Raw genomic sequence first — 11,900 nt, 5'->3', positions numbered from 1 at the left:
ATTTTGACTTGAGACTTGATTCGGACTTGAGTGCAAAGACTTGAGACTTGCTTGTGACTTGCAAAGCAATGACTTGGTCTCACCTCTGTTATGTATATATCAAATTAACTCATGCACGCAAGACAATTCTTTCCATCCAAGAACCCTAAGCTAACCTGGATCCATGCACTTACCTTATTCCTTCTAGCAGACCCTACATGCACCGCAAACGCGCTTCAAAACACGCACATATGCAGACACGCAACCTGCAACCTGATTTATTGGCTACGCTCTCTGTTCTCTTGTGCACAGGAACCCAGAAAAAGGTGTCCACTTCTTAATAACGCGTGGCTTCGTCCCAGACACGGCAATAGGAGTGGCCCATTTTTTGCTGCAGAGGAAGGGCCTCAGTCGACAGATGATTGGAGAGTTCTTGGGGAACAGCAAGTTGCAGTTCAACAGAGATGTGCTTGAGTGCGTCCTAAATCTTTATGCAGGCCGACACACCATACATAGTACAGAACACGCAAACAAAACCATATGTTCCATATGACTTTTTTTTTTAACAGCATTAGTAAACATGAACTGAATACTGTATTTTCCGGACTATAAATTGCTCCGGAGTATAAGTCGCACCAGCAAAAAAAAAATGCATAATGAAGAAGAAAAAAACATACATAAGTCACTCTAGGCTATAAGTTGCACAAGCCAAAAGGATAAAAAAAGCGCAATTTACACGAGTAGCAGATACTAGTACACAAGCCTAGAGTGCCCTCTAGTGGCTCTCAGCATGAAAACATGTGAAATTATATATTTTAATATACAGTATATGTGTGAGTATAAGTCGCAAACCCAGCCAAAGGATGAAAAAAGTGCGACCTTTAGTCCGGAAATACGGTAGTATGCAGAAGTTACACCCAGTTATTGTCAATAAAGCAGAATTACAGAATAAGATATGAATTCTGTTAAAATGTCAATGGGTATCGTAAAGATTAAACATAAACACTGACTTGTGTGTACATTTTCCTTTGCCTTTTATATCCCTGACTCTCCGTCTTGCTCTTTGTGTTCAATTACAATATTCCTTCTATATTCTATTTTTTCCTTCTCACGTTGCCCGTTGTCACACTCCCTTTATGTAGATCTTCCAGGTCATCGGTTTTTAACTATAAAAGAGAAACATTGCCGTCAGCAATTATGACACAGTCATATAATGTTTGGTCTGCATACGCACTGACCCACATGCACAGACATTGTCCTTGTAGTAAGTAATTCTCGTAGCTCTTGCTGCTTTCTGATGCCTTTTTCCCCTCTCTTATCATCTGTCTTACGTTACAGTTGTGTGGTGGATGAGATGGATTTTTCTGGCATGGAGCTGGACGAGGCCCTCAGAAAGTTTCAGGCTCACGTTCGTATTCAGGGAGAAGCTCAAAAGGTGGAGAGACTCATTGAAGCGTTTAGGTAAGACTCATAACTCACATTTACTTACACTGGCCCCTTCTTTTTAGCAACCCACATGGGCATCAAGTTTCGAGACCCACTCGGTGGATTAGGAGGTATTGAAACAAGAACCTTCCGCTGGATACCACTGGGTTATTTTTAAAGGGTTTGAATCCCTATTTTATTTTTGATACTTAGAATTTTAATTAACATCACCCTGAAAGAAACATTATTTAGCATGGTATTTGTAAGCAAGACTCTGTGTAGTGTAGCAGTTAGCTCGCCTGCGTTTCCAAGCAGAGAGTCCTGGGTTTGATTCCAGGAGGAACCACAAACTCGGTGCCTGTGTGGTTCCCATAGCAACAGATCTACTGTTAACATGAGAATTTCCCCAATGTGGGATCAATAAAGTAAAAAAAACAACAAAAAAACAAAAACAAAAACAAAACTATTAATTAAGACAATGATTTCCAACCGTTTCCAAACTTCTGAAAGAAATACAGATACTGAGAGATAGATGGATAATACACAAAAATATTATCTATCTAGCTAGCTATCTAGCTATCTAGCTATCTATCTATCTATCTATCTATCTATCTATCTATCTATCTAGCTAGCTAGCTAGCTAGCTAGCTAGCTAGCTATGCGACAGAGTTAGAACAATAAAACTTTCCCACTAGGTGGAAGCAGAAGGTTATAAAAACAAAAAAAGACTCAGTCGTTATTTCTTCAAATATATCAGTATTGTGTTCAACTAAACAGACCTACATTGAACACATTGCAAATGCTTCTTTGGGACATTTTTGTTTGGGGGTGCACAGTAGGACATTTCTGTTATAATTGTTGCAAAATACTGTGTTAAGTTGAATATGATTCTGGTTAACATTTGTGAACTACAGTGATCAAAGTTCGTCCTCAAAACAACAGGTACCTTTGTGTACGGGACATACTGCGTAATTTATAAATGTATGTGATATGAATTCATTTATACATTTCCTTATTCTTTCATCCATTCATTTCTCTCAACCAGCTTTGTTTTGCACTAAATTCTCATCTGTAGCTAACGGTGGTCTAATTGTGTAACGCACTGAGCAGCAGGTTTTGGTAAAAAGTTAGGCTAATTATTTTTGATTTGTTCTTGGAGCTCACAGTTACAGTCTAACACCGGAGACAATCAGTCTTTAGCTAATCATCCCGGTTGCTTCCATCCTTCATTATTCCCTAATTTTCTGAAGAGACCACCTGAGGGATTAATAATGTTCTTCTATATATCTATCTATCCTATACTCGGTGGATTCTCATTTTCACCAAATCATCTCGGATAGAGAGATTTGAGCTGCAGATGATCGGCAGGTTTCTCATGATTTGTAGGTTGTATTTGTATATAAAACTCTTGTTGTCTTTATTAGAAATTGCACAACTTCTTCTTCTACTCTCAGATGCTTTTTTCTGGGGTTGCCACAGTGGATGATCTGCCCCCATCTCACCCTTGTCTTCTCTACTGCTCCATGCCCTATTTTCCGCACTTACTGTATTTTCCGTACTATAAGTCGCACTTTATTTCATCCTTTGGCTGGGTTTGCGACTTATACCCATGTGCGACTTATAAATAAATTAAAATATATAATTTCACAGGTTTGTTATTTTCACACTGACAGCCGCTAGAGGGCACTCTAGGCTTGCGACCAGTATCTGCTATTCCTGTACCACTGAAAATGTACTTGTTCGGTATTTTCACATCGGCAGCTGCTAAATGGCGCTGGTGTCGTGCTGTTTTTTTTTTTTCTTCCTCATATGCATTTTTTTGGCTCACAATACGATACTTGTCTAGGGTCTTCCTATTTTCCTTTTACCTGACAACTATATCTCTCTCATTTGTCCAAAACGTTCTCTATCTCGCAGCAAAACGGCATCCAATCTTCACAGCAAATATCACCTGTTATTGAAAAAAAAATATATAAATGCGTATAAATATATACTGTACATAAAACTCATTCTGTTCTTCCTGTTTTTTCATCCACAGCCAGAGGTACTGCATGTGTAATCCCGATGTGGTGCAGCAGTTTCACAACCCAGACACCATCTTTATCCTGGCATTTGCTGTGGTCCTCCTCAACACAGACATGTACTCTCCCAACATCAAGCCCCAACGTAAAATGGGCCTCGACGATTTCATACGTAACCTAAGAGGTTGGTCTTTTTTCTTTTTTTTTTAATTCAGTTTTGGTACGTAACACACATTTATAGCATGGTTATTTAGTTAAATGTTAAATTAGTAGAAAACATATTTCAAATCAAATGAGCAGGAAAAAAAGAGGAATGGGCATTATGTATTATGTTGGACTCATTAGTTTTAGATTGTATGACAAAAGTAAGACTTTTTTTTTTTTACATAGCCCGTTTACATAGCTCCAGGCTCTTGATGAGAAGTGAAAAGGAACGTTGAAAGTAATATTTTCTCTACATACTGTCCATCAAAGTTTTTTCAACTGACATTTTCTTTTTTAAATATAATATATTATATACCAGGTCATAGGTTGATTCATTGCATTAATGTGGACCTACATAAAGTTACTTTTAAATGAACCCAAATGCAGCGATCAATTGCAGAAAAAGTTCATTCATTCAAAATCCAAATAGCAAAAACTCACTGGGAACAGGACTAGGTAGGAACAAAGCATGTACTGGCATCAACCCAGAACTAGAAACAAGAACTATGAAAACAGGGCACCGACAACATAGCAGTAACACAGAACAACGACCTGACAAATACAAGCGTCAAGGAGAGAGGTGTATATATATACCCAGGGCACCAGGTGACACGAGTGAGACTAATGGACAGGTAATCACAGGACACAGGTGAGTGTAATGACACTGATCGACACCGACACTCAGCAGACACAAGCAGGAGGATTCACTCTGGGGATATCTTTGGCAAAGCTTTAATGTTTCCCATTTAAGTTCTGTTAAAAGTTTGATTTGTTTTCTTTGATTAAGGACTGGGCAAGAATATAAGATCAGATCTGATGTTTATCTAATCAATCGCTATGCAAAGTAAATATTGATATCATGGCTTAAAGAAATAGTAAACTAAAGATAGCAAAGCTACGGAGCTCCTGAGTGGACACGATTGACGACAAAAAAAAAATAGAAAGCGAGTTAAAATTTTTCCATGCGCACGAGACACAGCTGCAGCTGGGACATCTATGGAAGAGAATTACGCTCTCATGGACTATGAGTTGCACCAGCCATAATGAAGAAGAATAAAACCTATATAAGTCGCTCCGGAGTATAAGACGCACCAGCGCCCTCTAGTGGCTGTCAGTGTGAAAATAGCAAAAAATGTGAAATTATATGTTTCAATAATAAGTCGCACCTGAGTCTAAGTTGCAAACTCGGCTAAAGTGCAACCCAGCGTGACTCATAATCTGGAAAGTACAATACTTATAAGCATTAAAAAGTAAATTGAAGCTTTAAAAATAGTAAAGCTAGCTTCTGCAGTAATATTGAATAGCGATATCAAAACAAAATCCTCAATGAACAGCATTCACGGCCCTTTCCATATTAAAGAACAGACCACCTTAAAAAAAAATTTTAAGGCGGCATGCCGCCTGGACACCCGAAAAAATCTTTCCGGGCAGCATACGCATCTTTTTATATTATTTTCCTACTGCTTGCTGCGGTTGTGTTTCTGTCAGTTCGTCATGAAAAATAATCGTTTTGAAAATTTCGCGATTAATCTCACCCCTAATTTGAGTCATTAGCCATGTTGCCACAAGCTAGTTTCGCATGTAGCGCGTCGGCATGAATGAATGTTGGGAGGCACAGCTTAGTGCATCTGACCTCGACAAAGCAGCCTGGACGCTAGAGTAGTTGAGTGCAGATTCACTGAGCTTTCAGCACATCCTGCATCATCACAAGTTGATAAAATAAATTGTATATATACAGTATATATGTGTATATATATGTATGTATATATATGTATATATATGTATATATGTATATATATATTGATAATGTGTTCCGAACCAAGACATCTGTATCGAAAGGTTCAAACGGTTGCACCCCTACTGATTATATGACATGACATAGGTCGCTGTTTTTTTTTTCAGGTGTGGATGATGGGGCAGACATCCCCAGGGAGATGGTTATAGGCATTTATGAAAGGATTCAACAGAGAGAGCTGCTTTCCAATGAGGACCATGTCACCTATGTGAGTCGTGTGGAGCAATCAATCCTGGGCCTAAAAACTGTGAGTAATAGTCTACGTTCTCTTATCTGCATTTTTTTTTCCTTAATTAATTAAAATTAGAGGCATTAGTAGGGATTTATTTAGCAGACAGTGAACAGAAAAGAGCAAAGAAATTATATTATCTATCCAGAAAGAACAGGACTGATCCGAAATGAAATGTGACATGTTTTCATAATGCAAACATTGAAATGTCTTTTAGCGTAAAAAAGTCTGAAGCAGGATAATTTTCAAGTGAGAATGATGTCGATCAGCAGTCAGTGCCTTGGAGTGATGATGCTTCCAGGCGGGATGGAGTATTTACTGTACATACTCGCATATAAGCTGAATTTAAAACGCCAAAGAATAAAGATCAAATTGGGGGGGGGGTCGGCTTACATGCGCATAAATACCTGGGACAGCGTTTTCCATCGATCGCATTATCACCGATAAGAAACGCCAAGTCGACTGTATGGTCAAAAATATATTTGACATCTTGCGTAATTTAGACAGCTGTACATGCTGAGTCTGGATCGAGAAGTTTTTCCCCTATTGCTATCACCGAAGCCCTAGATAGAGTGTTATATATTTTAGCGTTCTAGAAGGAATGTAACCCTTTTAATACTTTAATTTATTTTATGAATCTAATATCCAGGTTAACCAGGTCTTAAACCTCTATTCAAATGAGAAGGAATAACATAAATGAGGGTGTCGTCTGCAAAAAGGCTAACCAATTCTAACTCCAATTTATTGGAGTACTATTACTTGCTTACTTGCTAGAATTTAGATATTCATGAACTATAAAGAAAGATTTATTTACTTCGAGAAGGGAGTGGAGATGGTGGCTCCCTTTTTAGACGACTTCTAAGGTTAGATAATCGCAAACTTCTATATGGGGGACAATTTCAAATCTTGCTTATAATTCTTCTCCTTTTAGTTCCCTCATCCAAGGTTGTCACAGTGGATTCACTTCCACTGTATCTCCTGCCTCCTGTATTACAGCATCAATTTATACGGTCCTGCACCATGAACCATCCCTGGGCACTTACACCCCCCCCCCCCCATATCTTTAACACTTTGTGTGTCTACCTCAACCTTTCCTCTGTAACGGTTTATCCCTATGCCGCTAAACCTACCTAATCCTCAAATCCCCCTTACCCCATTCTGTTCAATCCTAGGCATTTCCAATGAGTAACATCTTACCCTATTTGCCCTATTTTATATCTTGCTGTTCGTAGAGTCTGTTTTGTAGTACTACCTGTCATCTTCTCTTTGCCTACTAGGTTCTTGCTGTGCCTCACAGACGCCTGGTGTGCTGCTGTCGACTGTTTGAGGTGCCTGATGCTAACAAGGCTCACAAGCAGAAACTGTCCCAGCTTCAGAGGGAAGTCTTCCTCTTCAATGACCTGCTTCTGGTAAAACAAAAACCAACTTGGAGAATAAACCGTTCCCTCTAACACAAACATAAAGCGCTTCACGTCGTCTGTAATTAACTTCCTGTGTGTTGACTGCAGATCCTCAAACTGTGTCCCAAGAAAAAAAGCTCAGCTTCGTACACCTTCTGTAAAGCTATGGGTCTCCTGGGAATGCAGTTTCACCTCTTCAGTAATGAATGTAAGAAGCCACTATATATATATATATATATTCTGCGGCGTTTTGTTTGTGTTAGCACTGACGATGAGAACATCCTTCCTGAAAAGACTTCAAATCTTTAAGGAGTCTGAAAAACCTTGAATTTGAATGGGTCAGCTCTGATTTGTGCAACCTCTTTCGGAGTCAGACTTCTTTTCAGTTTCGGATAAGGACTCCTTTACATGGCTAATGCACTGATATGCAGGTTGTCCTGTGTTTGCCTTATGGTTTACGCAAACCCCGTGGATCATTTTCTACTGTGGGGGGCTGATGTTCTTTAATACATAATATAAAACATCAGTCACTGTGGAGCAGAGGTGTGGACTCGAGTCGCATGACTTGGACTCGAGTCAGACCCGAGTCATCGATTTGACGACTTTAGACTCCACTTGAAAACAAATGTAAAGAGACTTGCAACTCGCATTTGGACTTTAACGTCAGTGACTCGTGACTTCACTTGGACTCGAGCCCTTTGACTCGACAAGACTCGATACTTTCTCCCAAACCCGAAGATTATAAAGTAAGTTATTAAGGAGCGCTCTGTATCTCTCATCACGTACGTGCGTGCGTCCGTGTGTGTGTACGTGCTGTCGACACAACAGCCAATCAAATCGGACCCCACGTCATTTTGACGCGATTGCATCGAGCAAATCAAATTGCGGGACAACCGATGAGGAAGAGCTGTCAAACAACGCGCGGGTGAGAGAAAAATGATACCAAAGATGGTGTTGTTCGGATTTAAAAACTACAAGGTGGTCAACAAAAAAACGAGCGGCAGTGATCTGTGTAAATATATTATGATTTTCTTTAAAAGGACTCGAAAGGACTCGAAACAGAAACCGCAGGACTCGGGACTTGACACGACACTTTTCGGTCTTGACTTGGACTCGACTCGGACTTCGCCTGTCTTGACTTGAGACTTGACTCGGACTTGAGTGCAAAGACTTGAGACTTACTTGTGACTTGCAAAGCAATGACTTGGTCCCACCTGAAAAAAAAAAACATATACAAGTCGGGACTCGGCAGTACAAGTCGAACCAGCCAGCTATAGTGCCCTCTAGCGACTGTCAGTGTAAAAAAGAACAAACGTAAGATTATATATTTTAATATATACTGTGAGTCGAACCTCAGTATAAGTCGCAAACCCAGCCAAAGGATGAAAAAAAAAAGTGCGACTTATACTCCGGAAAATACCTATCCTGGTGTTTACACCGGGGATGTCGATGTTTACGCTAGTGATGCCGGCGTTAGCACTTCACAACGCTAACAGCTAATGCCATTGTTAACAATCGGAGTTGTTTACCATCTTGTAGACAAACTAGAGTAATAACATGCTACTGTTATTCTATTCTATTTTTTTAATTTTGCCTTTCTTTAAAGATTACGCCCATGGCATAACAATGATGAGTCCGTTTACATCAGAAAGGAAGCAGCTAGTAAGCTTCTGTTCTCCAAGTGGAGAGGAGCTAAGGAAGTTTGCAGAGGAGCTTCGGGAGGCCATCGCTGAAGTCAATGAGATGGAGCACATACACATTCAGTGTAAGAAAAGGAGACACACACACACACACACACACTGATGGCTCTGTTTTGCATAAGGTGCAACCGCAGTTGCAACGCAGTTGCGCACATTATCTTGTTTTTGGGTGTTGCAGGGGAACTGGAGAGGCAACAAGGTATTCAGCTGCATGACCCGCACGTCAATAGTGGACACACTGGACACGGCTCTTCCTCAGGTGCTGCTTTCCCTCGAGGAGCAACATATGTATTACAACAGTCTGAATTGTATAGGCAAGGAATCGAATGTGACGCTTGAGAGAGCGGGCGCGCAGCGGTTAAACAAGTCAGCAAAATGTCTTTCTCTTTCTGCCCACAGGCCATAATTTGCCTGATAACAGAGGCAACAACACAGTAGAGGTGAGTTCCATAGCTACTCCTGTCCCCTAAATGAGAGTTGGCCCATCATGTCTTAGGGTAGATGTGGTCGTGGAGTGCGATAGAGAATCGGTAGCCACCCTGAATAGGAGCTGCGTGTTAGGCCTATTACCACTAGACAGCTTTACGATCATGCCATAAGTATCTTACAAGTGTTGCAGTAGACGAATACCATGCTAAACTGTCCCTTTTTTTTCTTTAAGGCAAACAATAATAGACGCTTTACAATCGGCCACCTACAAAGCTGATAAACTAGATGCAACTGTCAAGTCTATGTTCGTTCTCCCCCTGAAAGGAAAAACCAACATTTTGGTCTTTGGCTATTTGTTCTCAGCACACCCACAACTCTTACTCAGACCTATACAGTTGTCCCCTTGTGTGTTAAAGAGACTCTTAGCCCTCGGTGTTACCTTATCCCCTTTCTATCTTTAGGCTTCTAATCCAATCACTCATTGATCATATCAACACATCCCTGCCCACAAGCTTGTCTTATTGTCTAACTCATGCGTCCGTCTTGGCTGTTGCATGTTTGTCTTTTTTTTTTTTTTGAGAAATAGATGTAAGTCTTTCACCCGCTCTTGTTATTTGTAGAGTTCACTACTACCGCGATACTATGGTAGTAGTACTAGTACCGTGTTAGAAATTGATTGAGGGATTGATCTGTTAGGAACATCCCACAGGTTACTAGGTTCATTGGAAGCAGGTGAGTGTCACGATGGGGGTGTAAAAAAAAAAAGGCATCCCAAAAATGCTCAGTCATTCGCAAGCAAGTATGATTGGGGATTCATACTTGGGATTTGGCCTGAGGTGGTTCGAGATGGATTCAGAATAGAGTGATGTGGTCTGAGAAGTCAGCATTTCAAATTTTTTGGGAGTTTGGGAATCACGGACATCACGTCCTTTGGACTGAGGAAGGAAAGATCCATCCGTATTGTCACGTTACCGAAATTAAAGGCCGGTACCTGTGATGGTGTGGAGATAGGCCTGTAATTTAGACCAATCCCTAATTGAAATAGTGTGGAGTATTATAAAGCATAAACCGTCTTCATCGAGCAATACAGGAAATATATTTCCACATTTGTTAAGATTATTCCGATGAAAACATTTTAATGCATTTTAACAATGATACCATCCCGACGGCAAGCAACGGCACATAACTGACCAGCTGACTGACAAAATTGTCAGGTGGATTGTGGGAAACTGTAGACCGATTAACCCCTTTCATGCATGACGGTCACTACAGTGGACAGCTATGAAAATGTCATTTTCTATGATAAGAATAGGTTTTGATGGCAGTGTTGCATATGAGCCTCTACAGTGGACGCCTGAGAATCACACTGTAGAGGCTTATATGCGGCTATAATCTCCCGTTTAGTGGTGGATACGTCGCGGGTCAACCTAAAATTCTGATTGGACGATTTTATCGATTGGTCAGTTATATATATATACACACACATATGTTATGTCTAAACTAAAAGACTACATCAATTTCCTGTAGATTCTCGGGCATGACAATTTTAAATCATGAATGAAAGGTGAAATAAGTAAATATTAGTAAATGTGTTTTTTTTTTTTTTTTTTGTTGCATGTGCTTGCCGTGCACTTTACCTACTCGCATGCAAGTGCATGTCCAATGCTTAACACACCAGACTTGCTGTGCACTTTACCTACTCGCATGCGTGCATGTCCAATGCTTAACACACCAGAGGGCTGCATTTAGGCTGCGTTCAGGCTGGTAACTCCTCATGCGTTCTCTGACTGTTTCTAAACTAGGTGTCAATTCACAACAGGCTGCAGACCTATCAGCTGAGCCAGCCCAGCACTGAGTCCACAGCTTTGGCACTGACCGCTCCTCCTAACCTGCTCGGCACTATGCAGCCTGGAGAGCTGTGCTCAGAAACACTCATCCAGTGTCAGCAGATCGTCAAGGTGATCGTGGTGGACCAGAGCGGGCGAGGACATATGGAAACGTTCCTTAGCCAAGGCCCGACAAGTCATCAGTTCATCCAGTCGGCCATGTCGACGCCCGTGTGCGTCAGGGACGAGGACAGCCCTCAGTTGCCCCTGCCGCCCCCGCCGCCCCCTTACAACCACCCCCACCAGTTCTGTCCCCCTGACTCGCCCATACCCTTTCACCACACCTTGCCTCTGACCCGCAGACGCAACTCGAGCAGCTCTCGCAGCATTGTCTAAGTCACGGAAGAAACACGGAAGACCCTCATCTAAATGTAGACACGACCGTTACGTACATACGCACACACACACACATACTGTGCACGGGTGGTACGAGAAATAGTTAAAGTGGTCAAAGTCAAACATTGGTTCCCGAACCGTCTCCGCTGGGCGCCCCCTTTGGATTCGTAAGAAAATCTTCATGCTCGTCCACCAAAACGTAAACAGGACAGGCACACGTATTTTTCTTTACGGACTTATTTAAAATGTAACTGTTTTTTTTTTTTTTTCTCTGTCCCCCTGACTCGCCCATACCCTTTCACCACACCTTGCCTCTGACCCGCAGACGCAACTCGAGCAGCTCTCGCAGCATTGTCTAAGTCACGGAAGAAACACGGAAGACCCTCATCTAAATGTAGACACGACCGTTACGTACATACGCACACACACACACATACTGTGCACGGGTGGTACGAGAAATAGTTAAAGTGGTCAAAGTCAAACATTGGTTCCCGAA

General features: G+C 41.2%; 1 protein-coding gene across 2 annotated transcripts in view; it reads left to right on the top strand.

Annotated features, from left to right (window-relative positions):
• Positions 1-11,641, top strand: part of iqsec3b (IQ motif and Sec7 domain ArfGEF 3b) — a 27,402-nt gene extending 15,761 nt beyond the window's left edge. Inside the window, exons 6-15 of one of the 2 annotated variants that reach the window (XM_008311862.3) lie at positions 292-453; positions 1,318-1,440; positions 3,443-3,609; positions 5,532-5,671; positions 6,931-7,062; positions 7,162-7,261; positions 8,660-8,818; positions 8,932-9,012; positions 9,153-9,193; positions 10,985-11,641. In XM_008311862.3, the coding sequence (XP_008310084.1) occupies positions 292-453; positions 1,318-1,440; positions 3,443-3,609; positions 5,532-5,671; positions 6,931-7,062; positions 7,162-7,261; positions 8,660-8,818; positions 8,932-9,012; positions 9,153-9,193; positions 10,985-11,404 (1,525 nt within the window). In that variant the 3' untranslated portion in view covers positions 11,405-11,641. The remainder of the gene's footprint in view (positions 1-291; positions 454-1,317; positions 1,441-3,442; positions 3,610-5,531; positions 5,672-6,930; positions 7,063-7,161; positions 7,262-8,659; positions 8,819-8,931; positions 9,013-9,152; positions 9,194-10,984) is intronic. The other variant, XM_017033059.2, reaches the window with a different exon arrangement.
• Positions 11,642-11,900: the final 259 nt, after the last annotated feature.

This window comes from Cynoglossus semilaevis, chromosome 6 (genome assembly GCF_000523025.1).
Source record: "Cynoglossus semilaevis isolate Cse_v1.0 chromosome 6, Cse_v1.0, whole genome shotgun sequence".
NCBI classification, from domain to species: domain Eukaryota; kingdom Metazoa; phylum Chordata; class Actinopteri; order Pleuronectiformes; family Cynoglossidae; genus Cynoglossus; species Cynoglossus semilaevis.
This window is presented reverse-complemented; position numbering and strand designations above follow the sequence as displayed.